The sequence below is a fragment of the Nipponia nippon genome, unplaced genomic scaffold, assembly GCF_047370975.1.
Source record: "Nipponia nippon isolate SJK-2023a ecotype South Korea unplaced genomic scaffold, ASM4737097v1 scaffold_6, whole genome shotgun sequence".
In the NCBI taxonomy this organism is placed as follows: domain Eukaryota; kingdom Metazoa; phylum Chordata; class Aves; order Pelecaniformes; family Threskiornithidae; genus Nipponia; species Nipponia nippon.
In genome coordinates this window covers 67,025,324-67,052,005 of record NW_028262380.1, presented here as the reverse complement: position 1 = coordinate 67,052,005, position 26,682 = coordinate 67,025,324, and the positions used below count along the sequence as shown (strand labels likewise).

Genomic DNA, 26,682 nt, shown 5'->3' with positions numbered 1-26,682 from the left:
TCCTCCATAGAAGTTCAATGCAAAGCTCGCCACTGGGGAAGAAGGATGGCCTAAGCAGCAAATGGCCTTAAGCCACCAACATTTCCTGCCAGACCTGGGCTGGCTCAAAGGCTGAAAGGTCCGTTAGCGTAATTTGGCAGCCCTTGGGGCCCTTGAAACAGTAACACTGTCTCTGGGCTGCAGGCACTTTACCTCTCTGGCAGTCCTCCCCTCTGCCTCCAACCTGGCCTCTCTCTCAGAAGGTGCAGAAGGCACCATATCGCATTGACATCCAGAGCCGTTCCCCCACTGTCTCATTCATGGCAGTGATGGAAGGACCTTTTTATGCCATTTTAGCTCCTTTATGTGGCATAAAGGGATCAAATCAGAATGAGAATTTCACCTCAGTTTCTCTACATGAAGAAAATCACCGAAAGAGCTACACCACAAAGCTCAACAACGCTGCAGAGGCCGACTTGGCCTTCTAGGTCATTAAATGCAGATCACTAATTACAATTCCCAGCAGACTACCAAGCTCCAACACAAGGGAAGATTTTTCAATACATTCCTCATTTACAGCATTCCAGCCAATACTAAAAAAAAAAAAAGCAACCCCCTCAAGTACAGTTTGCCCCCTCCCTTGTTTTTTTTGCAGATGACCCTGTGTGGACACGTCCTTTGAAACACACCACGAAGTCGCAGTGATGAACTCATGACATTGCAGCCGAAGCATCACGTGTTATTGTTTCAAAAGGTTACCGAGTCAGACGGCAGCCCTGTATTTTGCTAGCGTGCTGAGCACACGCGCCTGTCCAGGATGGCAGGCTTGCAGGAGCTCTGCTGGCACTGCGTAGGGCACGGCAACGGAGGATGCCCTGCACCAGCTGCTGGCAGCCTGCAGCAAAATTTCCAGCGCTCCAGGGAGCTGGGCTTCCTGCTCCACACACATTTTCAGCACCTTTTTTTTTTTGGGAAGGAGCTACTACCATGGAGCTCCCGTTTCATCAAAGGTGCCGTTCTGCTTTCCTTGCTAGATTCAATAGCGCAGATCAAAATCAAGGGAAAGCCATCAGCCCCCAGCATGCTACAACCTGGCCCCATTTTCCTTTGGAAAGCAGAAACAAGGGACCTGGGGGAAACACAGCATCTCAAAACTGGGAAAGGAGTTGAAAGAGGTCTTAACAGGGCTACTCTCCCCCCAAAATTAGGGGGTGTTAAGTAAGGAGTGAATATTTCTGCCAGGAGACAAGACGGAAAAAGAAGTCTGTGAGGCAGAAAAAGGTACCAGGCAGCAGGCAGGAACCAAGATCTTGCATACAACCTATGAAAGACAAGCAGCTAAATCTGTCTGTAGCACTAAACTAAGCCACTAGGAGAATACGTTCGGGAGGATAAAAAGCAAATTGTGAGATAGGAAATGATTTGCAGGAATTAATGTGACCGTGTTATAATTTTCTGGAACAGTGAAAACACTCTAAGGGAAGGGTCACTCTGTGTATCAGGGAAAGGACCTGCAGCAGTCTCCAAACCCCCATTCACAGACAACATAATAAAACTAAGAGTGGTGGGAAAAAGTGATTTGTAATACAATTTGCTCAGGTGATGACTTGAAATAAGATGCCCACTGAAGCACAGCCAGGACTGTGTAGACAGTGCAATTGAAGAATGCAAACAACAGAAAAAACTATTATAAGTTTTGCTGTCATACTGTTTTCAAAATACTTTTGATAATTATTACGAAAATTTTTGCCTTTTTGTTGTTGGTATATGAACGATGGAGTAACATCATCAAAATTATTGCATATCCAGTTGCAGAAATAATCAATATAAATGTCGAACAAGCAACAAAAAACGTTGAGAGATTTCACTATGTGTGAATTTGCTTTCATGATGGTGTAAAATATTTTTCGGTGTTCGAGAGAATGCTCATCACAAAAAAAAAAAAAAGGCATGCAATACTTGAAACACTAACGCTTTTAGCTATACGAGATTCCACTAAAATTACTGTCATCATAAAACACCCACTTTTCTTTTTTCTGAGCCATAAAATACATATCTCCAAAACCTGATTTAGAATGACAATAGAGTTTATTAGCTATTAAGCACTTCTTCAGGATAATTCCACCTTAAACTTTTGAGATTATGCAGCTGCCAGAACTATAAAAAGGCTGCACATTTCCAATGTTTTTGCCTAATCAAATTAAGAGACCAAACTATTAATATTCTGCTTACCTCCTAAATTCATTCCAGCTTGCAGACATTTCTGTAATCGACAGGCTGGGCAGTTCTTCCTCCGAATCTTATCAATTATGCAGTCATTCCTTCCCGCACACAGGTAATTGTGCTGTCCTGAATGAACCAAAACCAAAATGCATTATTAGAGGATGTACATACGTAATTCCAATTTGTTCTCCTCTGTTGTTTTGCAGTCATTTTGAGCTTCTTATTAATGCAGACATTCCCAATCCCATTCTTTAGCCTTCCCGATAATCTTGGTGACTTGTCACAGGCCTTCCTATGAGCATCTCTGTTTAATTTAGGAGAGAGTTTTGGTGTGTCACTCACAAGAGAGATCTCAATACTTTTTTCTAAGCAGGACTGGAATTTTTCTTTTTGTGAAAAACAAATCATTGATTTGAGCTTTTTCAAATCTTCTTACACGTGCCATATCACAGAGTAGACTGATAACTCTTAGTTTTGGTACAAAACCAGGGGCTATTCTCATGCTAAAGAAGTTCACAATCTAAAGCAGAAATGCAAACTAGAGGTTAACTTTCCCAATATACTCCACTCTCTTCAACCAGTTCACCGAGTGCTTCATTTCTGATTTTAGTTACCTTGTACACAGCAGAAGGTTTGTGAAGGATTTCCCAAAACAGGCTTAAATCACAACCATGTTATTTCAGTTCTGTAAAGCCCCACAGAAGCACTCCTGAGGAGACAGCAGGTATTTAACACACAACATTTAGCAGAAGGGAACTACATGGCAACCAGGGAAATAGGCTGGCATTTAACAACTTGGAGACTCAAAAGGCGTTTTGCTTCGTGGGAGGAACATAGGTAGAGCAAACGGATGCAGTATATCAGACGAGGGCACTACCACGTGGACCTTTCAAAGTAAGGTACTTGAATTTGATGTGGAAGAATAAAGGAAGCCACGAGGGGTTGGTGCAGCGTGACAGGAGAAGCGAGAGAAGATTATTTTAGCTGCCTCGATCCAGAGGTGGCACACGGGCATCCGGGGCAGCCAGATCAAACGGTTTGCAGCAGATGAGACAAAAAGCAATGCAAAGGGTTTCCAGAGGAAGGATGAAAGCAGAGGACACAGCACACAGAAGTATAACAGACTGTAAGGCAAGCTGCAGGATTTGCCGGCATGTGAAGTTCAAGAAAACAGTCCTGTGTAAAATACAACAGCATGTTGCAGGCTTACGTAGCAGGCGCGGTTAAGAACTACCGAGTCTCAGGGACAGGCATTTTAGACATAAGGTCTAAGAAACTCATTACTCTCTAAACTAAACACAAGTTCATAGCAAAGATGTCTGAAATGCAAGGTAAAGGGAAAAAAATTCAGATTGCAAATGCAATAGCATCAACCAGCAACTATGCAGAGAGACTCCTAAGCAGGTCATGAATGAAGCAGGCGAGAAGCGCAGAAACCCAAGGGTTATACAAATAACGTTAAAGCTGACGCCAGTGGCCGAAGCGAGCGCCAGCCATGGGCGGGGAGGGGAAGCCCGGGCAGGGCTCAGAAGCAGAGCTGCACCGAAACGTGCAGGAGGCCGCTGCATGCGGGGAGCAGGAGCAACGATGCAGGCTTGATAAGGGGACAGAGCTGCTGTAGGGCAAGAGGTATAAAATATGTTTGCCAAGATGTTTTCCACAAAACACACATGCTTCCTCGGGGAAAGACAAAGAGAATATTCATGGGAGACAGCAGACCTGGCTTCTGTTTTGGGCTCTTTCAGGAATTTGCCTTAAAACTTCAGATAAGTCATCTTGTATCTCTGCATCTGACTTCCCTTCACCCTTGCCCAATGTTATCTATTCAGACAGTGAACTGAAGTTTGGGCTGCTTCTTGCATCTGTTCACTGAGTATCTCACACAAAGAGAACCAATCTTATTTGGGTAAGCAAAGTGTTACTGCAATATCACAAACGTATCATCATTCAGATAATGATTTAGATGTTTAAACAACAAGCAGATGAGAAAATAAGGGTTTTTATTAAGGGACCTTACCTAGCACTGTGACAGATGAAAAACAATAAAACTTTGGCAAAATAATTCATGAATATGAAGTTACGTCAGACATAAAATCAAGTTCTATAATATAGTGATGGCACCACTATCTATCAGCTGGTCTTTAAGCAGGCCTGCTAAACAATAAAAAGATAAAATTCTGAGCTAATTACAAAATAAACTTGCTTATCACACAATGTTTATTTTATGATGTGATCTATACAAAAACCAAATACAAAAGAGAAACGTCAACTTAATTCCTATTTACATTTTTGCTCTGTACTGCCTCGAGCACATCTCCTAAGAAATATCATGCAGACAGCACAAAAGTAAAAGTAAAGTGGAAAACAAAAGTGTTTAAAATAACGACATACAGTATAAAGACAGTTTATATGGCCTTACAAATATGGTATAGTATCTTTTTGTGGGGAGAGGGGAAAAATGGTTATTTTCTGCTAGGAATGCAAGTGCGATTGCTCAGTGCTCGTACAATGTCCTTTGTACATCACAGAGTACTGCAATACCATTTTTAGGCTTCCACAGGCGGGTGCAGGCTATTAATATGACAAGTCAGCTCTAATGCTGCAAAATGAACCCCATTGCAGAATTACCCTGAAGGCAGTTTGCTCTACGAAATTGTACACCTGTTAAGTCAACATTTTTCACTACTGCTTTCAAAAGCTAATAGGTTTAATAAAATGAGGTTAACATTTATGTAGTCCAGGATAATTACTTGGGTCACATTCTTAAATATCGTGGAAATGTTTATTTGATTCAATCCCTGTCACACTGTGATTTCATAAGAAATATTCCCACAATAGCAGAATACTTCCATAAGTCACTCTTCAAATGGTTTAGGTAGCCTGCAATTATTACTTTCTGGCCTATCTACTCTAGACCAAATAAATGCAGAAAACATAACTACTGAAGGTTCATCAATTTTTGAATCATGCATCTCTGAATATTAATGTATGATACAAAATCCGTAAGTAGTTTTTCTAGTAAGCAACGCAAAAGTCTTTCCAAAAAGCAAATATCTTCTTGTCAATTTTTTAATTGCTAAAAAAAAAAATTAAATAATCACAGTCATCTTAAAACTTGCATTAATGGAAGTAACTTGAAAACCCTTAAAATCAGAACGGATCAGCATTCAGACAAACCCTCTATGTAGAGTACAGCTATGAAATAATAATGAACAGTTTTTCAGTTAAAAAGTTTATCATCTATGATGAAAAAAATGGCTTCAGATTTCCACGCAAATACGATATGTTTCAAATAAAACCAATTTTGTAAAATAAGTTAGTAAAGCAAGGACACTCATAATGAATCAGTATCTTCCATTTGTGCAGCATGAGCCTCACTAATGCCCCTCAACTTCAGAATCAAAACAAAAACCTACACATCTGAAATTGATGCAGCTTTCTCAAGACCTCCAGGGCTCTTCAGGATCTCAATGAGGTGATGGAGACTGTCCTGCAAAGAGGCTGATGTTTCTGTGCTGCTAGATCTCCAACTCTTTCAAGACACATATTGATCTGCTTGTGTAGTTTGTGTTTAGCTTAATCCAGTTGTTCTTTTTATTCAGTTTCATCACCCACAAGTGGGCTGGAAAGTGACAGAGTAGATATTGAATTCTCATCTCCCATGTGCTAAATGCATTAAGATGAAAGTAATTTTTACATATGCCACTATTAAGTGCACTAATACGAGCTAATTCCTGCTCCATCTAAAATACAGAGTTACAAAAGATGCCAGGAAAATTTCCTGTTCAAAATAATAGGTCCTACACAGTGACACACTACAAAGAAATAGAGATCTGCCCTATTCACAGTAGAGCTAGAGGAATATTTGAGTTTGCACTTTCCAGGTTATTGTGTCACTACATACCACAGAATGACACATCCAAATGTACGCAACAAAAATACTTTAATGTTTCCAACTCTCTCACCTGCGAAGACTCCTTAATTCCCTGCTTTTATAGGCTTACAAACAAAAACAAAAAAGGAAGCATTCATGAAATTCAGTCTTCCCTCTTACTGTATTTTTTTGAGCAAGCAAAATTCAGCAGTAAAGGAGGGGAGAAAAAAGCTGTTCTTATTTGGCTTGTGAATTACTGCCAAAATGAGGCTGCAGCAAAAGTCGTGCCTTTCCCCCTTTTAAAACTCCAGCACAATGATTAAGCCACTGGTCCCAAAAACTGACTTGCTAAGATGAGCTCACGTACGTGTGCAGAGCACTGCTGCACTCTTCAAGGGGCTGCAATACTTCCAGACATGTAAGGCTGCAATAGGAACGGGGTATAGATATTTCTTGTCAGTAATATTTCTGTTACTGTCTAAGGCAAAATTAGAAAATTACAGAAATTTCTGAAATATTCCACATGTTTTATCTTCCTCCTAAAAATTATTTTTTTCCCCAGTTTTTTGAAGTCTAAGTCAGGAACTGCAAATCATTAATGAGTCTTCTACATTTCTGCTCTGTTGTTAAAATAGCAACTACTATGATCAAATGTTAAATTTTGTACGGGGGGGAAAAAAAAAGCGTAGTGCTGGAAGAGGATCCAAAGACTGTTTAATTCAAGCCCACTCATGGAAGCATGATAAGACTAGCTTAACAGTTCAGGAAGGTTTTTTTCTCCCTTTCTCTAAATTTGTCTTAAAATCCTCTGAGGAAAGGTATTCTGCAACTTTCCTACTAGCCATGTGATTAGGCTAGTGATTAGCTAGCCTTGAAGCTGTGTTTTTTCCCTTTGCATTTAACCCAAACTGGAATATTTTGCAACTGAAAGAGATGTTAGCACTCCCCCTAAGACATACAGCGTAATAGATCGCCACCTTCTTGCAACAATCTCATGCCTATCGAAAGATTTATGTTCCCTGTCTCTTTGCTAGACTAAACAAATCCAGTTCTCTCAATATTTCCTCATAGGTCATGTTTCCTAAATCTGTCGTCATTCCTCTTCTTTTCCTCCAGCTTCTTTCATAAAACGGAGTGCCCAAAAACGGGTGCATTTTTCTTGCTGAGTTTCACCACCCCGAAGCCCAATAAAGCGGTTCCTTCCTGCACCTGGCACACAGCGGCCCTGCTAATGCGATCCTGGACCAGATCTGGCTTTTGGCAATGGCATTAGGTGGTTGACTCACGCTCGCTTGTGTGCCACTAACGCCCAGCTCCTCTCCTGCCACACTGCTGCCTTCCACGCATTCTTTCCCTCTTTTACCTGGGCAGCAACTCACTTTTTTCCTCCGCTAGAGCTACATGCCCACTGCAACATCCCCTGGGAGAGGTAAGGGAAAAGTCCAAAAGCCACTCTGAGTACGACGGCTGAAACCCGAGTATGCTTTGGGTCCCAAGACAAAGACGTGATTGAGGAAGCCTCGCAAAAGAACGGAAAAGTGAGAAAACAGGAGTGGCAGCTAAGGACCAAACAAAGCAGAAGTCTGAAAAAACCTTAACTTTTAAAACAGTGTCTCAGTGAAGCACATCAAAATGCATGCAAAATGCCCAAACTTTCCTTCTTCCTCCACAATAAGAATTAATACTTTGACTCATAAAATTGCAGGCAAAGTTGTCTTCTCCCTGGAGGCTGCCAGAACAGCCAAGCCTTCTTCCAGGGTTTGAGGAGAGAGGAGCTGGAAGCCACCTCCAGCCCTGCCTTGCAGATCTGCACATCTGAGCTAGCATCCCTTTTGCAGCTTCTGGGATAGAATAAGGGCTTATATTTTCCATATTTCCCAAGTGGGAAGATTATCTCCATGATAATAATGATACGTGTAAAAGCCTTAGGGCTTGGAGTACCTATGGGCACCTGCTTGAGCAGGCATAGATAGGTGTCAAATCAGGCATCCTTAGTGCAGGGAACTCCTCTAAAGATCCTCCTGCTGCACCGATCAGTATTTACCAGCATAACCACCCACTTTACTGAAGTTACTCCTGATAACGCTAGTGAACGAGGGGGAGAAAAAAAATCTGGGTTGAATGGCTGTAATTCTACACTAAGTTTCCCACAATTCCATAAATGTTATTTACTGCTCAACTGTGTCCCTTCCCTTTACCCACCAGCCCATCAGATTGCATGAGCCCAGCCCCGCAACCCTTCTGACCTGGGCTGCTGAAGGAAAGACAAAGAAAACATGCTGCAGAAGATCATCAGGATTTTCTAAGGGAGGCCTCTCACCTCAAGAATATCTGGTCAGCAAACAGAACTTAACACCGGGTTTTCCTGCTTTCTGGTATAGCCCTAATGAAGGGCTTTGCTTCCTACAGCAAGAAATCACCTAATGTGCACATCCTAACCTCTCGTTTGTGCTCACTGAGCTATGTGATGTGTTCCTTTCATCCAGCTCCGAAACCTTCACAGATTTTGTGAAATGGATGTTATCTCTGTAATCCATATAAGCTCTTTTAATTAATAAACTATTTCTACCTTTTAATGGCAGTATATAAATAAAATTACTGCTATGACTTGTCACAATGATTTTCCACATATAGAAAAGGATTTGCTGTTTGACAGTTGTTGTATCACGCTATCGAGAAACAAACTGCATATACCTGAGGTTTTTATTTCACCAGCTGCAGTAGGTAGGTACTCTCAATTAAATCAGCATGATAAGTACGATAATGAATCTCTCTCCAAATTTCAGTTTTCACAGAGCCTCTATTTCTTGCAATTAAAAAAAAAAAGGAAAATGCCTGCTATTCAATGGAAATCAGAACTGCATTTTCATTTAAAAGGTCCATTTGTTACACAGTTGAGGGCTTTTTTTTTTTTTTTTGTTAGCAGTTGACAACTGCCCAGCAACAGCAGCCTATGTTTGCAATCACTATTTTAGGCTACATCACATGTCAATTACATAACCTTGTTTTACTGCTCTTGAACTGGTTTGAACAACCTGGGAAAGAGATTAGGGCAGTCCCTCCCAGCCGGCCATCCGCATGCGACAGCAGGACCCGTCCCCCCGCTGCAGCTCCAAAGGCTGCAGCCACAGCCAGTCCCTCGCTCCATAACTAGTTACTTATTGCTAGACCCACCTGAGACCTTTGATAATTAACTTCCTCAGCTCTGTTTAAACCAGTCCAATCTGACCACAGTAAACTAATAAACTTGATCCCTCACACTGCCATTTATGTGTAATGCAGAATAAGCATTTATAAAAATGCCACAGACGAGGTACAAAACTTAGATAGGAATAATGCTCTTTCATTTTATATGGTGAATGCTCGGGGTTTGTATTTTCAATATCGAATCTCACGGTTTCCCCAAATTCAGTCTGACTTCAGGGTCGATCTCCCTTATTACTCCACAGCTTTCCTCATCTGACGTACCATTCCCAGACAATATGCTTTTCAGCTGCATCTGCCAATCGCTCAAGACGACAATATCGATCTATTATTAACATTATTACAGACTGTACTTACAGCATAGGTATAGTCTAAATCCTTCTCTGAAGCAAGAACTTAGAGCTTTCCCTCCTTTATGACAGAGACTTAATTAAAATTTGTTTTGATTTTGGCAAAATATTCACTGCATCTGGGATATTTCCTGCTTTCTTCTCATTCTCAATTACCTTCTGCTACTTCTAGATCCCAAGGCATCTTTCAGTTTTTTTACCCTTTTATATCACTGGAATAATTCATCTATCATTTTGATGATATTTTTAAGTCTCCTCACTTCGTACTCTATTTTCTAACCTTCTCCATTACCTACTTTCATCTTCAGTCTTTTACTCCTCTCCTGTTCCACAACTCTTTCCTCAGCCTTCTGTTTACCTTCCAAATGTATTATTTCCTCCATTCAGTCGTTAACTGGTGATTTCACAGGGCACACTTACACTGCAGTCAAAGGTATGGCTACAGCTCATTTCATCTACCTGAGCAAAGTATATTAAAACTACCCGGGACATGGATAAAAACATAGTCTCAACAGCATCATTTTCTGCAGGGTCTACAAAACCCAGCTAGGCCCCTTTAAAAGCACAGGCACATCAGTTGGTGCTCAAATAGTGAGGATGGTCTATGAACTTCTGCAACACAGTATTTTTCTAAATTTTCTATGTGCTTTAAACCTTGTGTTTAACTGCTATTTAATTATAATATACTATAATTAAACAGCGTTGACAAAAACATTCTCAAATCCAGCGTGTTGCCCTGTGATCATCTGACCTTCTTTCTCTGCCTAATCTGAAATATGCTGCTGAGTCGTAATCAGTATCCCGGAGAAAGAGCTGCAGGTTGTCCTTAGGCGGTGATTACAACACGAGCAACGACTTAATGCTCGCGCGTTAACTACCACACTTGTTTCCTCCAGAAAGCCAAAGTTTGAAAGCACGGGTGAACTACCAGCGTTTCCTGCAATGGTGAGTACAGATAAAAGGATAATTCCCCTTTTTTTAGAAGTGGAGCAGTGAGGGCTGTGTCCCCTCATGCTTTACATGTGAAAGTTTTCAAATTGCCACACTGTTATGCACGCCCTACGCACACCTAAGAGCACAGACTCCAATGCTCTCCCAGTTTCGACATGGAGACCGTCTCCTGCCCCTTCACCTTCCCAGGAAACTTGTTTTCACACTGGGCTGCGACCAGGCTAACAAAAGCAATTGGTATGGTCTGGTGATCCTGGCAAAGAAGACGAGAAGTTATAAAAATGGTTCTCGCTCACTATTTTAAGCAGACTGAAAGGGCACCGATGAGAGGGATCAAGGAGAGAGAGGAAATTTGGCAAGGGAGCATGGGATGTAGCCCAAAAGAGGCTACTATTTTCTGCAGGAGAAACCATCCAGCAGGGATGAAACCTGTTAACAACAGTGAGACAAGTGTGCAAGAAAATATACACAAATATGTCATATTTGAGGTACGCGTGCACATTTTCTTCTGCCATGCTTAAAACATGCTGCAGAATTTTGAAAGCCTCTACAAGCCTGTGCCTGGTGCTCCAGCTGTCCCGTTATACAGAGGGACTAAGCCACCAAGACAAGATATGCCCCGAACTGGTCCTGAAACCATCTCCGGGGCTCCCGCTGTCATCTCCACAACAGCGGCAGTGCTCCTACCAACAGCCACCTCAACAGTCGGTCACGGAGGACAGCTGGGGCCTCCTGAAAACCAGGGGTGCTAAGAAAGCTTTCAGTGCAGCATGCTGGAAGTCTAAACGTGGCCACATGACTGACTATGCGGCAATTCCCTTTTCATGTTGTCAAAGAAATGCTGAATGATGCTAGACAGCACAGAAAAGGACTAGAAGTATCTGATCTTTGCAAAGCTTTCCAATTCCGTGAAATCACACAGCACTGGAAATCTGTTTAGGAGGAAAACCAAAGAGAAATACCTACAAACACCAAAAATAATGCTGTTATCGAGCTAAATAATTTTGTTTCTGTTTTGAAATTAGTTTTCAGTTCAATTGCTTTGGATTTTAGATTATAATGAATATAGTAATACAAAGAGTGAGAATTAAGAGCTTTAGAGGATGTTGTTTTGACAAAATCACACATCTAATATTTTACAGCATTTTCTTTCACAGCAAGTTTCCAAATTTTCATTTTGGTTTAAATTTTAACTGAAGACTAATTTTGAAGTCTCTAGATGCTGTTATCTGCAGAGTAGTACAAATGATAGATTTATAAGAGATCATGTTGCATGAATGATGCCTACTTCTGCTTTCCCATGCTAAAAATCTGATAAGGCATTCTTGACATACTACAAATTTCAATGCACTTTAGTGGAAAATTTCAATGTACAAGAAATGGTCTAGAAGGACTGGAAAGTCTTTTTAAATAAGCGTCATGCAAAGATCTTAAACTGCAACTAAAATGCCCTTCCATTTTTGCTGATAGAAGTGGTCAACTGCTCTCCTACATTTACATACATGATGTAGCATCCTGCTCTACAATTAGCTCGCTGTTACAACTGGATTTCAGGAAGTACACAGCGTAAAGTAAGAGTTGTGTGAAATATCAAGTTCATTTAAGGGAACGTTTGAGAGGGTGTGGGGGGGTGTATTCTGGAAGATGGAGCACTAATTGGTAATGCAAGGATTTCTAGCTGACTGTATGGCTCCCTAAGCCATGCTCCTTCAGTGAATACTCTACTGAAAATATTCCCCTTCACAAAAATATTCATATTTGTAAGCGTATACGGGGCTGAAGCCTGTTGCGCTCTATTCACTATTTCAAACTGCTTAGTCTGCCCCAGTATCCTACTGGTACACTCAGGCGTGTATCAAACTGTCTTTGTAGTAATCACGTGGAACAGGCCAACTAAGAGAGATCTTCTGCTCTCATAGGACAGACAGAAAAATCAAGGTACACAGCATTAATTCTGTGTTTTGCAACTCCATTTTATAATTTGCAATTCTGGGCCGAGTCCTTCCATGAGATGCATGTTATTTATGTAAGATATTACTAGAAAAATAGGCAGTTTGGTTCACAAAGTAAAACTTCCCAACTCTTGATCTCGGTGAAAATGTTCCGTTAACTTTTTTCTTTTAAAAGCAGCTACCCTTTGGTTCTTGCAAACATTTTGAAGTTCAAGTCTGCTATGTTCTTGCATTTAGCATGCTCAGCAGATCATAAATTTTATTCTGTGTGAATGACACGTTATCTTCAAAGCATATTTTTCTCTTGCATTTTTCATATACAGTTTACTACAGCTCAGACTGGAAATATGCCAAATTCATAATAATGAATATTATTATGAATAATAGCAACAACTTAAAATATTGTCAGCACATACGTTGACAAATCTTTTCCTCTGGAACCCTGGTCAGTAATAATTTTCTTTTAAAGGCTGCAAGCAACACCATGACAACTGAGCATTTTAGCAGAATCTCTTGAGATCCCAAACACAAAAATGTTGACAGAAGTAATATTAGACGCTCACCAAAGCGAACTTAGAAGTTTTCTGCATTTGTTTGCTGGCTTTTTAAAAAGGAGTCTGTTATGCCCTTTGAAATATGTACATGTCTGCCTATTTATTTCCTTCATTTTTCTCTCCATTTATTTATTTTTATCAGGAACCTCAGCGCTCTGTTATTCCAGGTAAATCTGAAGAAACAGTCAGAAGAAAAAGGAAGAGGGGATAGCAGAAGATTTGAGATCATAATGAAATTTCACAGTTCGTTTACTGTTAAAATACTGTAACAACCTAAAACAAAAAGTGTAAATTAAGTAGCAGAAAGGGTTTACACCAACTGCGATCGCTATTTTCATCTTTAAAGGGATGAGCGGGTCTTTCCAAGCACCCCCCCAAAGCGGGTGCAGAATTTCCAGGCTGCAGAGCCACGGGTCCCAGTCCTCTCCACCCCCCGAATTCAGGTCAGGCTTGCCAGGTAGCTCTGTCCCCAGTCCTTGCTCACAAACCCCTGAACGGGACAGGGCAACCCTCCCGCACCCCTGAAAACAGCTACTTCACCCTTTGGCTTACTCATCCAGCCTCAAGAGGCTGAGCAAAGTATCACATAGCAGCAAAAACACTGATGAATGGAAGCTTCGTCTAATTATCCCAAATTTTATTGGAGATCATCTCGCAAGTGACACCCCCGTGGCCCCCTTCAGCCAAGCATGCTGGATCCGATGCCTCCAGCCGCGGCACCAGCACCAGGATGACCTCTAAGCGAAAGCAAAGCTTGCCTTTCAGTGACAGCCGTTGCACTGGCTGCTGGCCCCACGCCTTCATTACTGCACTTTTTCACTAGGAATTGCAATTTGCTTTGCCACAGAAGTAAATCAAGTGATGATCCTTCACACTGGAATCATCCTAGATCTTGAACAACTAAAGCCACGGATGACTTGGATCTGCATCCAGCATTCTCAACACCTATAAAGTTACCACTGGGAGTTAAAAAAAAAAAAAAGAATCATAGAATCGTTAAGGTTGGAAAGGATCTCTGAGATCATCTTTTAAAGCATACCAATTTTTTCAGAGACATATTTCATATGCCAGAGTGAGATCTTGAAGGTATCAGGCTTTCCCTTCATTATAAGGGAATGGATATTTAGGTAAAAACAAATACGTCAAATTTCAGCCCAAACGATGGTGGCCACTGAAAATAAAACCGAAGAGAGACACAGGACAACAGAAAAATGTAATCTCGGGGTGTAAATACAACATCACCAAAGCATAAATCGAATTATTCCATTCTACTTTCAAACATCGTTCTGCCTAATTGATGTAATTGCTGTTTCAAAATTTGTTTTGCTCAGTGAAAACTAAAGACCAATTACTATATGATTTATATCCAGATTTCACCCCTGGATTAGGGTAGCTGCTCCTTCATGGTATGTATCCTCCCCCCTCAATACATTTAAGAAAAACAAAATAAAAAAACTCCTCAGTCCATTCACATTTAACTTCACAAGGGGCATGTTTGCACACAGATTTTTTTACAGTTCTAATTCAATTTTCATAATTAAAATTCCGGTAGTACTAAACAGATTGAATTAATTTTAGTTTCCTGCAAGTAGCTATTTAATATAAACTCACGTGAACTGAAATGTCATTGCTTACAAGAAGCGTATGAATGGCACAAAAATCCTTTGTGTTAACCTTCATAAAATACAACAATTTTCTCGTTGAAGTGACAGAAGTTAGCCATTGGCTAAGCCCAATCTCTTCAGCAACAGCTATCAGATCTAAAGCTTGCAAGAGAGGTCAGTGAAGCAAATGGATGACTGAGGGTGGTGGTCATTTAGTGTAAAGCCATCGTACGAGCTTAACCTCAGTTTCAAGTGGCTGACAACGTATTTTTATATTCCATAAATGGTGGGTTTCACTACTGGCATCAAAAGCAATTGTTTTATCTGTGAAAAATGATAGTGAGTAAAGGCAAAATTCCACCTCTCTGAAACATGTTTTGTAAGTAAAAGTGATAAAATTTGAATTAAGAAAATGAAAATTTTAAAAAGGTCACTAACATCAAAAACCTGATCTGCCTTCTATTTATGCCAGATTTCAGTGTGATGTAGTGCATCCCAATTTATAATTATGAGAGGATAATCCAGTCCTATGCTTTTCCTAATACATCCCAAATTTCCTAGCTCTGTTTTGCCGTCTTCAGAAGTAATGCTGAAACTGCCAGGCACCAGCATTAAAAGCCTCCCTGAAAAGGTACCCTCGTGTCTGAAAACACACAAAGAAAAGATCAAAATGAAAATTAAAAGCAGATGCACTTTATGTACTAAAAGGTTTTTCCGCTTTAATAAGTGGATTATAATGAAGTGCGGCACCATGTTTCATACAATTTATTAATCCAGTCCCACTTATTTACACTCTGAAGCAGCATAATGATTTCAAAGTTGGAGCACAGCCAAAACTCACATGCAGAAATAATTAAGAAGTTATGTGGGAAGATTGGTCGTTGTTGGGTTTTGGGGGTTTTCCAGAGAGCCAGACTGACTTTTAGTTAACCAGAAGACCAAAGTTAAAGTAGTTGTAACACAAGATGAAGCGCGGAAGTGAACTAATATTTGAAAGGGAATAGATGCTACGAAAGACAACTAGAGCCTGACTTGCCCCACCATTACAGCCCCTCTAAGCCTGGAGAAGCTGGTACAGAAGACCTCTCTACGCTAGTGCTGACACAACCAGAGAAACTCAGTTTTTTCCAGATGGCACTTATGCCCTGGTCTTGAGTTTAACCATCAGCTACGTAACTCGGCAAAAAACGGTAAGAGACTAACACTCAAAATATTGCAGAAGCACGGAAGGCATGAGTTTCAGGAGGACAAAGAAAAGCTGGAAAGCGGAGCATGTTGCTCATGGTGGGGAGAGTGTATGACCAGATGACGCCTCTGCAAAGCTTCTCCAGCCTCTGAAAGAGGCATGCCATCATCCCCCTGAGTTTTCTTGGACTGCTTGAAGGTCCACACTTTCTCCTGCAGTAGAGTTTTTGGCAAGGCAAAGCTGAAACTAGTCCAAGAGTACAAAGCCATTTATACATGTACAAAGCAAGCAGAAGACTCTGCAGAATCGAATGGCAGTGCTTTACCTCTATTTTACCCAAGTTTAGATGTCTACACCAAGTAAAAGGGGAAATCAGCCTGTAAGTGTAAAAAATCCACTATTTCTTTGCAGAAAAAAAATAGTGCTGGTCGGCAGTTCCCTCCTGGGCACAGCATACTCCTTCTGCCTCTAGGAGCGTCCTTACCCATCGTGTTTCCAAGGTAATGCTCCCTGAAGATGTTGAGCCATCCAGCAGATCAGGAATACTTTAAAGAGTGAAGTACATAGATATGGAAGTACTGTTGGAGATGCACTCATGCAGGGAATGTATTTTATTTATTCACTGATGCACAATGCCCAGTTTATTTTATCCACTACATTTCTCATCCACTAACCTCTCTCTCCTTCTGTTCCTCACCTGAAAAAACTGCTTGTACAGTAAGCAAGAAATCTAGAATCCAGTTCATTGTTATTATTTGGCAAGGTTTACTTGATGACAAGACCCTATCCCAATTCTGCCATTAAGAATTTCTACAGCAAATTCCTACTGAGGATAAGCCACCGCCAAATGCAGACAGTTTATCACACTGGGAAGATATCCTGTGGAGTATCAGAGAGACTCCCACTTATTGTGATCTTTTCATTGGAAGCAGGAAGAAAGGAGGAGGAGTTGTCAGCATAAGTGTGGACAGAAAAATAATACAAAAGGGTGTAGAGAAATTAGAAGCAAAGACAGGAAACAAGCAATAAAATTGCAGTTGGAAAAATGCTACTGCATGTACCAAGGGAGTAATCTAAAATAAAGAGTTAACAACAAAGCAAAACAACAAAGCAAAATTTGGAAAGCACCAACATTGAAAGACACCTAGGAATAAGAGGATAATCTGGGTGTAAGAAGCAATGCGGCAGAGGAGAACTAAGCGCCAATTACACCTCTGGCTCTTTCTGTAGGAGCATTACACAGCGGAGCAGGTTGGCATGGCAGTGTTCTCTTTATGCATTTCTTTTGCAGCCACACCTGAAATATTGCATGCAGTTCAGGCACTTCATTACTGGAAGATATAAACAAACTGGAGAAAGTCCAGAGAAGTGGAACGGAAATGATTAGAAGCCGGAGGGAGTGATTTACCGAGAAAATTTAAAGTAGCCCTTTACCCGCCTGTAACTTCTCTGATAATTAGAGACGGGAAATGATAACAGCCTAGTTCAAGTCTCCAGTCACGTGCCTTAAGCCCTTTCGCCTTGGGCACTTAAGCATGTGCCTGGTTTTAAGAATAAAGAGTACACCAAGCTTTTGACCTGATGAAGAGAATAAGATTAAAGCAAGGAAAAAAAAATTTAGGCTACGTACCAGTGAAATCCTCCCAGGAATGAATTACGACTAACTAAGCTACCATAAAAGATGGAGATTGAAATGTCACATTTTATTGCTGATAATGGAAAGAGTTATTCACATCTAAAGTTTATTTTCCATGAGACAACAGGACTATTCAAAATAAACAGTGTTACCCATGTACACAAGTCTTTGCAGTCTTTGCCACAAACATACAGCACCAAGTTATCCTGCCCAGGTAAAGAGACCTGACTAAGCAAACATTTTTACCCCAGATTGTGTAAGCCAGGTGGAACGGTTCTGAAAAATGACAAATTATATCCCAGCAGGAAAGTAACTGGATTCTCCTAGCTCCTCACGCACCAACATTGCCGGGAAGTGATTTTTAAGAAGGCAGCATTTTATATAATTGTTGAGCTATCAGCAGGGCTCTACTGAAAGAGACTTTAAAAGTCATGTAGACACTGCCAGAGTCTGATCACCATTCACACAGGTTTTGCACGCAATCTAGAGAGAAAAAAAACAAAACAGAACTAAACACCACAAAAAAACCCAAAAAACAACCAAAAAAAAGCAAAAGCCTAGCTGCAGGCAGCTGGCAAACAAGTCTGCTGGGATGCAGCTTGCTATATAATCCCCAAACAGCATTCCAGGCCAATAGCCATGTTTGGGCACGCAGGATTCCCGAGCCCCTCTACCGATAGGCGAGGCCTCCCAGAAATGTTATCTTAAAGGTAACCATGTGCCCCCACTCCCCACCACCTTCACCTAGCTTGTGCTTAAAATCACTTCTTGATGCTCCAAATAAGCAAAGTTCATAGTTCCACTCTGGAGAAATACCCTGGACAGATTTTTATATCATAAATGGGGGGAAAAAAAACCCCTAACTACAGGGGGGGGTAGACCTGGAAACAAGACAAAAGTCTGCAGTGTTTACTGGAAAGTCAGCATTTATTACTAAAATTGTCTAGGGTATACATATCTGAATAGCATGCTAGCCTAGGCTTTTATTTATGCAAGTAATGCAAGCTTTATGTTACAATTTCTGCAGTATTTTTAAAATTCAACATTTACCTGCAACCTACATTATGAGAATGAGATAAAAACTGGCACAAAGTCAACAGGTCTCAGCTTCAGTGCATCAGTGCCTTGATTTTGTATTACGATTTCTTTATGGACTTTCTGCGCTAGAGTTTTAAAGGTTTGGCAGAAGGTAAAATGACTGCATGGTTGATCATTGCTTTCACTACTTACAAGGTGGTATCTATAAGCCTGAGAGTCCTATTCCAGGGACTTTTTTTCCCTTTCTTTGCATAGTGTATGTCAAAATGAATCTGCAAATTGGATGAAATCTGTCAAAAGCCAGATTATCATCAGCTGATCTTGTAGGACTACATATAGTTAAGGTTGCCTGACACTTCTCATTTTAAGACCTCATTTTCTATTGCTTATAACTTTACCACACATTAGCAGTTAGGGCTGAAATTTTCCATGCTGGATGTCTGCCTCAGGCTGAATTTTATTTTGCGACTGTAAGAATCTATCAGCTAGAAGTACTAAGCTTAGTGCAAAAGTAAGTTTGTGAATAAGGGTACAGAGAAACATGTTGGTTTTTCCCCGTGTTACATTTTTCGCAGACATATTTGAGAAGCTCAAGAGCCTTCACACTTTGAGACAGACCCTTTGAAGCATCACTGCTCTGATACCACAGATGTGCCTTTTGCCATCTCATACATTATCACTTAAAATTATAACGGATCACAGTATAAAACACTGAAAAGTTGCAGTTTGTACGTGATATGATTTGCAAAGGTTTTGGTGGAGGTTGGCTGCCAACCTCCGAAGTTTCCTTCTGCAAAGAGCATGGACCAGGGCAGAGGGTCTCAGCTGAGCTTGTGCTCCAGCCATCTCTTCCACGTGTCAGGCAATGCTTTGGCATGGGGACTCCACGCAGAAAATCCCCATCATGCTCTCAGGACACAGCAAGGGAAGAGCTTGTAGGGAAGGGGAAGGAGGCACAGGTTGCAAGAGCAAAGGGAACTGTCAGGAGCTTAATGAGGAGAGAGGACAGGAGTCTGGGGAGGTAGTAGACTTGAAAGGCAAAAGGCCCCCAAAAAAGCAAAGCTAGTGGTGGAAAGAAGGAGATGTAGGCAGTGGGATATTGGAGAAGCTGGGGAAGAGGGGAAATGGTCAGGACAGTCTGAGAGTGTGGAAGCTGATGACTAAAGGAGAAAAGAAAATGTCCAGAGGTGAGTGCTGGCCAGAAGCAGAAAGGGCAGGGGATGCAAATGGGTGGTAACTGGATGAACAGAAGCAGCTGAGAAGAAAATTACTCGGGGGCAGAAAGTCAAGAGAATACCTATCTATCTCTACACTGTTAAAGCTGAATGCAGGAAACCTAAGACTCAATTCTTCTAGAAGATGGCACAACCATCTCTACTTTACAGTATGGAAACTGAAGCCAAAAGAGAGTAAGGCCAACAGTATTAAAAGTGTCTACTAATGCATTGAGCCTAACCTGTCACTCCCACAACTTGATTTTTCAGAGCGTTTAGCATTTTTGAGAGAGAGTGCTTCCCAAGTAGGCTGACAACCCTCTGGTTGGGGTACTGGTCTCCATGCGAGGCAGCGGCTGCCAGTAAGGCAGCTGGAGCCGGGTGCCACTGCTCCCGGGTCTGCTGCGTGCAACTCCACCCCTGCCCACAAGCTTTCATGGCCCCTCGGACCTCATTTGCCAAGCTTATCTCAGGGGGTGAGCTCAAAGCAGGCCTGGTGCCACCTCTGCTGCTCTCTACAGGCATGGGGAAAACAGCTTGGTGGCAGCCACAGAGACTTATGGAAGCAAGAAAGACCCCAAATAAACACTGTTTGGCCTGCAGGTTACTTTTACCAGACAGCTACACAGCCTGACAGTGGTCTGTCAGGTGCTGCTGGAGCAGATGAGTGCTGCATCAACAGATGGATGTCCCACACGCGGCCCATTTCACCTCTCGCCCTTTGGCCCACATGCTCCTGAGAAGAAGAGCAGAAGACGTTACAGCAGCTCCACAGCACTTGACAGGCGGTGCTGGTACAGGAGGCTGCAAAATCTCCCTAATAACCTGGAGTTCAGCTTCAGGAGTTCAAATAAATATTTACCTTAGAAAATGTTGACAACATTGGCTTTTAATTTATGTTCTTTGCCTTTCTAAAACTTTGTAGGAAGAAGAAATGGAGCTTTCGGGTCCTAACCACTGAGCAGAGCAGCTCTGGAGGAGCAGGCTCTGTGCTCCCACAGTGCAGCGCGGCCACCCCCACACCTCTGGCTGGCGGGCAGAGACAAGCACAGCCCAGAGGTGATGGCAGGCAGGCAAACGCTGGCTGTCCCTGCCTCAGTGCCCGCTGCCTGCCCAGCCCGTTCAGCTAGGGGGTAACTTCTGCCCACCTCGGCATGGGTGCCCACTGGCCAGCAAGGCCACCCACCACGGCAGCTAGCATGATGTCCCATGTACGTGAAGCTTGCAGAAACCAAAACCAGTAGTAAAACTACAAAATCGAGGCAAAAAAATTTGAAAGTATCCTTCAACAAGAATTTGTGAACTAGTATCATCAAAACCCGTGAGCAAGGTGAACTATGGCAGTTCCTGTATCTGCAGGCAGAAATTAAACTACACCACTTGGAAGCGACGTGGATTACTGAACCATCATAAAAATGTTTGGGCTGGGGAGCTCCAATGCCGCATCCACACATCACATTATGGCTGTAACTACACACTCCTAGAACAGACTTTGCTAAATCGAACAATGTTTTCCCACACATACGATTGCATCGACTTTAATTAGGTAACTGGCTCAGTGGTTTTGATTGTTTCGATTGGGTAAACACGTGACATGGATTGATCTATAATTAAGATGAACTTTAGAGATAAGTGTTCATGTTTAAGTGGTGGAGTGGACACATTTGTCTGTGCCTGAGGACGAAGGAGTAGAAGTACAAGTCAGAAGAGATCCTCTCTTTGCTCAGTCAGTGATTGCTGACCTCTGTTTTTCATTATTACTAGGAAGTGGTCAGTTAACCCTCATCATTAAGCAATAAAGCGTGACAGAGAGTGCTGATTAATGCGCTGCTCACAAATATGGTCAGGCACGAGGAGAAACCCACGGCAGGCTTCTGGCAGTTTTAAATGGCCATTAGTTACAGTTGTGCAAAATGAAATTACCCCAGCTAATCAAGCACTGAGAAGCCACGGTTCTGCTGAGGGTCAAGGGTTCCCAGGAAACAAAAGGTACAGTATGGCTACATACCATACCCCACCCCACCCCGCAATACCCAATAAAACCCTGACAGGCAGATTAATGAAAATGAATACATACGATAAATTTGACTAAATGGTGAATAAACATAATATCTGCACTGTACATATTAACCGAGAAAAAGTCCACATCTTAAAGAAAGGGAAGCAAAAGATTGCCTTCAGCCATCACCAAGTTCATGGAGCAGTCTACTAAAACATGCTACAGAATAGCTGTTGCACTGCTGCAGATGACCCTCTTTAGACCCCTGTCCCCAAAATCCTTTTTGACTGCTCTCCTCTGCAGACAGGTTTGCTATTTTCCCCCTTTACAGACTTGGCCACATGGCCCCCTGTGTCCCTCAGGCTGAATTTTGGCAGCGCCTGGATTATCACACATATTCCTCATGTTCTCAAATGGGTTTGCTGTTTGTAAACCCTTCTTCTATCAGACCCAGAGAGCTGAGGAAGCATGCAAATGGTAAAAGCACAGGAGAAATACAAGAGCTAAACATGCACACGAGGACGTGCCAGCTCATTCTGTGACAAAGACAGGACAGGCCTGAGCACCAGGAGTTTTTTCTGAACGAGTATCCTTCTCTCACTTTACATTTAATCTTCCTTTATTAACCTTGGCAAGTCCTACTTTAAGACGTTACCACCATGTCTGGAATGGGAGAAATGCTTTTCCCGTGGCCTGCTCTGTGCACCTTTCTGGATGCCAGGGGCCCTTCTCCCCTCTCTTTCTAAACCTTTGTTTCCGATGTCAGCCGCAATCTTAATTTGTCCCACATCTGGATGGAAACAGTTTAATTCTAAGGATTTCCCTCACTTCTTCAGTTGTCAATCTTCATGTTAAGTGAAGCCTCCAAGAAATCCACATGCATACTGATTTTGGATTATGGATTGCATAATCCACATAATGCACATGCATATGGATTTTGGATTACCCCCACCTGCATTATATGGGAATACTTTAGATCTGTCTTTGCCTGCTGAAACTAAGTGGGCACCTCTGCTTGTAGAAGCACACATAGCAATTCCCACTTTTTTTTTTCTTGGTGGTTTATTCTTCTTGCACCGTGAGCTTGTTATTGAAGGCTTCAAGGACAGAAAGAATGGTGACAGGAACAAGGACTTTCTCCCATTCTTAGTGGAACAGTAATAGAAAACATGGTAAGTGTGAGAATGGCAACAGGAAGGGCTGAAATGAAAGTCAGAAAGATGATACCGTCCTTCAGTTCTCTATTTCTGGAACATTTTCAAACTCCATGGAAAAAGGGATGCTCAAGTAAGCAGGTTTACCCAAATACTGTTCAAAAACCCTCTGCTGTTCAACCCTGTTCTGTCTTATCACAGAACTCTTGGAGCATGTACTAATACATATGTTTTGCTTGTGCTTTTATGTTCTTCACTTTTTCATAAGCTTTCCACAAATGATCTTTCATTATTAAACAGTCAGTGAAAGATCTCATCCTTGCCATATTTCCTCTTCCTACTTTTAAATGAATAATTAACATGGAATAATTGGTAGGTATTCTTTCTAAACGTCTTACATGGAAGTGGATTCCTTCACAAAACAGAAGTGAAACAAGATAAGATGCAGCTCAGTGTGACCACTGTATTCAAGTGCTTGCACTACTTTCCAACACCCTACTTTATTTTATAAAGCTGTATGCAATGCTGCTGTATTAAAATATACACATATCTACTGTACTTGACAGACTGCCTGCTGCCCTACATTCAGCACAGAGTACCTGCATGATGACACTGCAGAAGTATGAGAATATGAAATATCACTTGTAGTTCTCAGGGCTCTATAAAACACTTGAATATCTAGAATTCAACTGCTTGGCACTGTGCACCTTGCATATGAAGTCATTAACAACCGCCCTCCCCTCAAACAAATGAATGTAGAACCTGATAGATAGTTTCATTCACGAAGATAGTGCTATCGCTGTAGGAACACTGTCTTCCTGTTATTACTAAAAAGACTGCAAGTAAAAGACATAATTTTTAAATAGGTTAGTGTCTTTTCATTCCCTTTTTTTTAATTTTTATGAATAGTTTAGCATGCCAGTGCACACAACCTAAGAAGTACGTATTATTATTTTTTCCCAATAGTCCATCATTATCATTCTGTTGTATCAGAGAAAATTAGCACCTATCACTTACATAATTTCAAGCAGTATTGTTAAGAGTGGAATTTGCATGCATGATATGGTGTATAGGCTAACACAAGTCCATTTGCTAAGTCCACGTGGTAAAATGGATGAATAAATACTTGAATGCTTAGCTCCAAATATATAATTATTCTTAGAAAAAAAAAATTAGAGCACAAGTTTGTGAAAATACATATAATAATACTCATCTACAGCTAAATACCCTAGACAAAAAATGCCCTTTCAGAAATGGAATAATATAGTTAGATTCCTAAAATGTTTATAGAAAACTTGCATAAATGCCCAAGTTTTGAAAGTACGGGACTATTGCACTTCTTCCCCACAGGCATTAGCTTTACATTAAAAACGCTGTTGGAGCGTAATGAAGAAAAGGCTTAGCAGAGTACTTGTGCAGAGCATGCAAAAGGTTTGTAAACCTGCAAACTGCAGTTTAAATCGTTCCTGCTAGAAAAAGTTACATCTCAGTTGTTCTGATCTGTTCCCACACAGCATAATACAGTCTCTCCCTCAGAAAGTAACATTACCTTTTTTAATATCATCCATCACCCTGCTCTGTAATAAGTATCGCTGTTCTGACATTGCAAGAACTGTTTGCCATATGTTTACTTCCAATACACGAGTCGCATTAGTTATTTGCTACATGTAAAGAAATGAAGGAGTGGGCTTTGCAACAGTAAGTACAAAACATCAAGTCCAGACCTTTTCTGTATTCGAGTGCAACATGAACCAACTTCGAGATGAAGTAAAATAAATAAGCGGGTACAAATGACAAAACTATGGTCTAGTTCTTACGCTTGGTAGTAGCCCGAATGAATGCAAATATGCCACGAAGAGGAAATGAGTGGAGAAAATCCCACTATTCTGGATACCCTTTTTCAGCAAGAATCAAGAAGAATTAAAGGCAAATGAAACAAGACGTCGAAATCTCATACAACTGCATTAATGCTGACAGTAATGACACCTTTTCTAGAAAAGCTGTAAAACATTAAATTACAAGAATTCAAAATATTCTGTTTATCAGAATGGTCAGTAACACACAAATGGCAATGCCTTTTGTTGGCATCTTACAAGAACAGTACCAAAAGTTTCAAAGAAACCCAATTTTCTTCTAAACCAATGTTATACTGTTTTTCTGTTTTATGGACGTCACATCATGTTTTAAAATAATGCATCTGTCTTTCTATTGCAGAGGCTATTTCCATTTTGGCATTTTTCTCACCCTGTGACTTGAAAGTCAGCCTACGTTCTAAATCTCTAGAATAAATTTCTAAAATACAACCTTTCCATATTTATTTTCTGAGGCATTTATTTAGTCCTTTTGAATTTCTTCAGATATTCTTTTACAGGCGACAGTCATTGAGTAGTTTCAATAAACATAAAAACCTACTGCCTAAAACAGCAATTCCATTACAGCTTTTTGTTCTTATTACTGGTCATCTGGTGTACCACTGAAGAAAACCTGTTGATGGACTTTTTTTGAATTATTATTTAATAAATCAGAAAAAAATAATCTGTTAGGAAGCATGGGAGTCAGTCTTGAGAGGCGGAATATCATTCAGACTTGACTGAGCTTTTAAGTCTGTCTTTCCCATTTGCAACCACATATCAACTAGCAGTGTGCATCAGCAGGAGATCTTCATTAGGTCCAGGCAGAAGCCTGAGTTCCTCTAGCAGTTAACCAGGCTCTGAGAGGGTAACTCTTGGCTGGTTTTCTCCTGCACTCACTTCCTTTAGTCTGAGCTATTTACTTTTCAAGTAATAGATTGCAAAGCCCATCAATGTAGAAGCGAAGCAATTTGATAGAGTAAAAAAATATCAGGGACATTTTCTAGATAACAGTCAACTAAATCCAAAGCAGATTCTTTTGCTTTGAAACACAACAGCAAAGGGGAAGTCTGGAGCAAGGAAGACTTACCCTGGGATGAGGAGGATCAGCCTAGGGAGCATATAACAAAAGGGACATCATGGGCTGCACCCACGAGCGCTGAGGGAGCTGACTCATGTCACCTAGAGACCACCCTCGATTATCTTTGAAAGGTCATGGCAATTGAGTGAGGCTCCCAAGGACTAGAAGGATGCAGGTGTCACTTTTTTCTTCAAGAAGAGCAAGAATACTTTATTTTTTTTTTTTTTTATGGTGAGGATGGTCAAACAGGTTGCCCTGGGGAGCCATGGAGTCTCTGCCCTCTGAGATACTCAAAACCCACCTGGACACAATGCTGACCAACCTGCTCTGAGCAGGAGGGTTGGACTAGATAATCTCCAGAAGTCTCTTCTAACCTCAGAAATTCTACGATTAGATGATAATGCTCTCTCATCCGGACAAAGTTAATCCACACAAAATGGTGCTCTTTTCATAAACATATGCACATTAGCACAGCCTTCGATAGTCCTAGAGGCACAAAGTGATTAAGGCATATCTTCTATATCAAAGAAATGCTCTACCCAGTATTAGTTGAAGTTTTACACAGGAAGACAGGAAGAAAGTATAGCTTCTAAAAAGAAAAGTTATACTGCAAAATACCTGCAGCATATTCAGAAAAGACTGCTAATTAACCACATCATAATAATGTGTTTTGGTAACCTGTGCGGAAAACTTATACAGTGTAAAGGTTCAAACTGAAGTATTAAACATGTTGGGATGTACTGTGTGAACAAAGGTAAAAAAGGATGAATTTGGGGAACCATAACGTAAACTCCCTTTAATACAAGTATCGTATGTACTAGAGAAGCTGGATT

At 41.1% G+C, this 26,682-nt stretch overlaps 1 protein-coding gene across 3 annotated transcripts in view; it reads right to left on the bottom strand.

The window, feature by feature from the left end:
* The window catches only part of NR3C2 (nuclear receptor subfamily 3 group C member 2), a 214,920-nt gene that overhangs the window by 56,852 nt on the left and 131,386 nt on the right, over positions 1–26,682 (bottom strand). For all 3 annotated transcript variants that reach the window (XM_087735566.1, XM_087735565.1, XM_009468773.2), the window contains one exon: positions 2,212–2,328. In XM_087735566.1, coding sequence (XP_087591692.1) covers positions 2,212–2,328 — 117 coding nt within the window. The remainder of the gene's footprint in view (positions 1–2,211; positions 2,329–26,682) is intronic.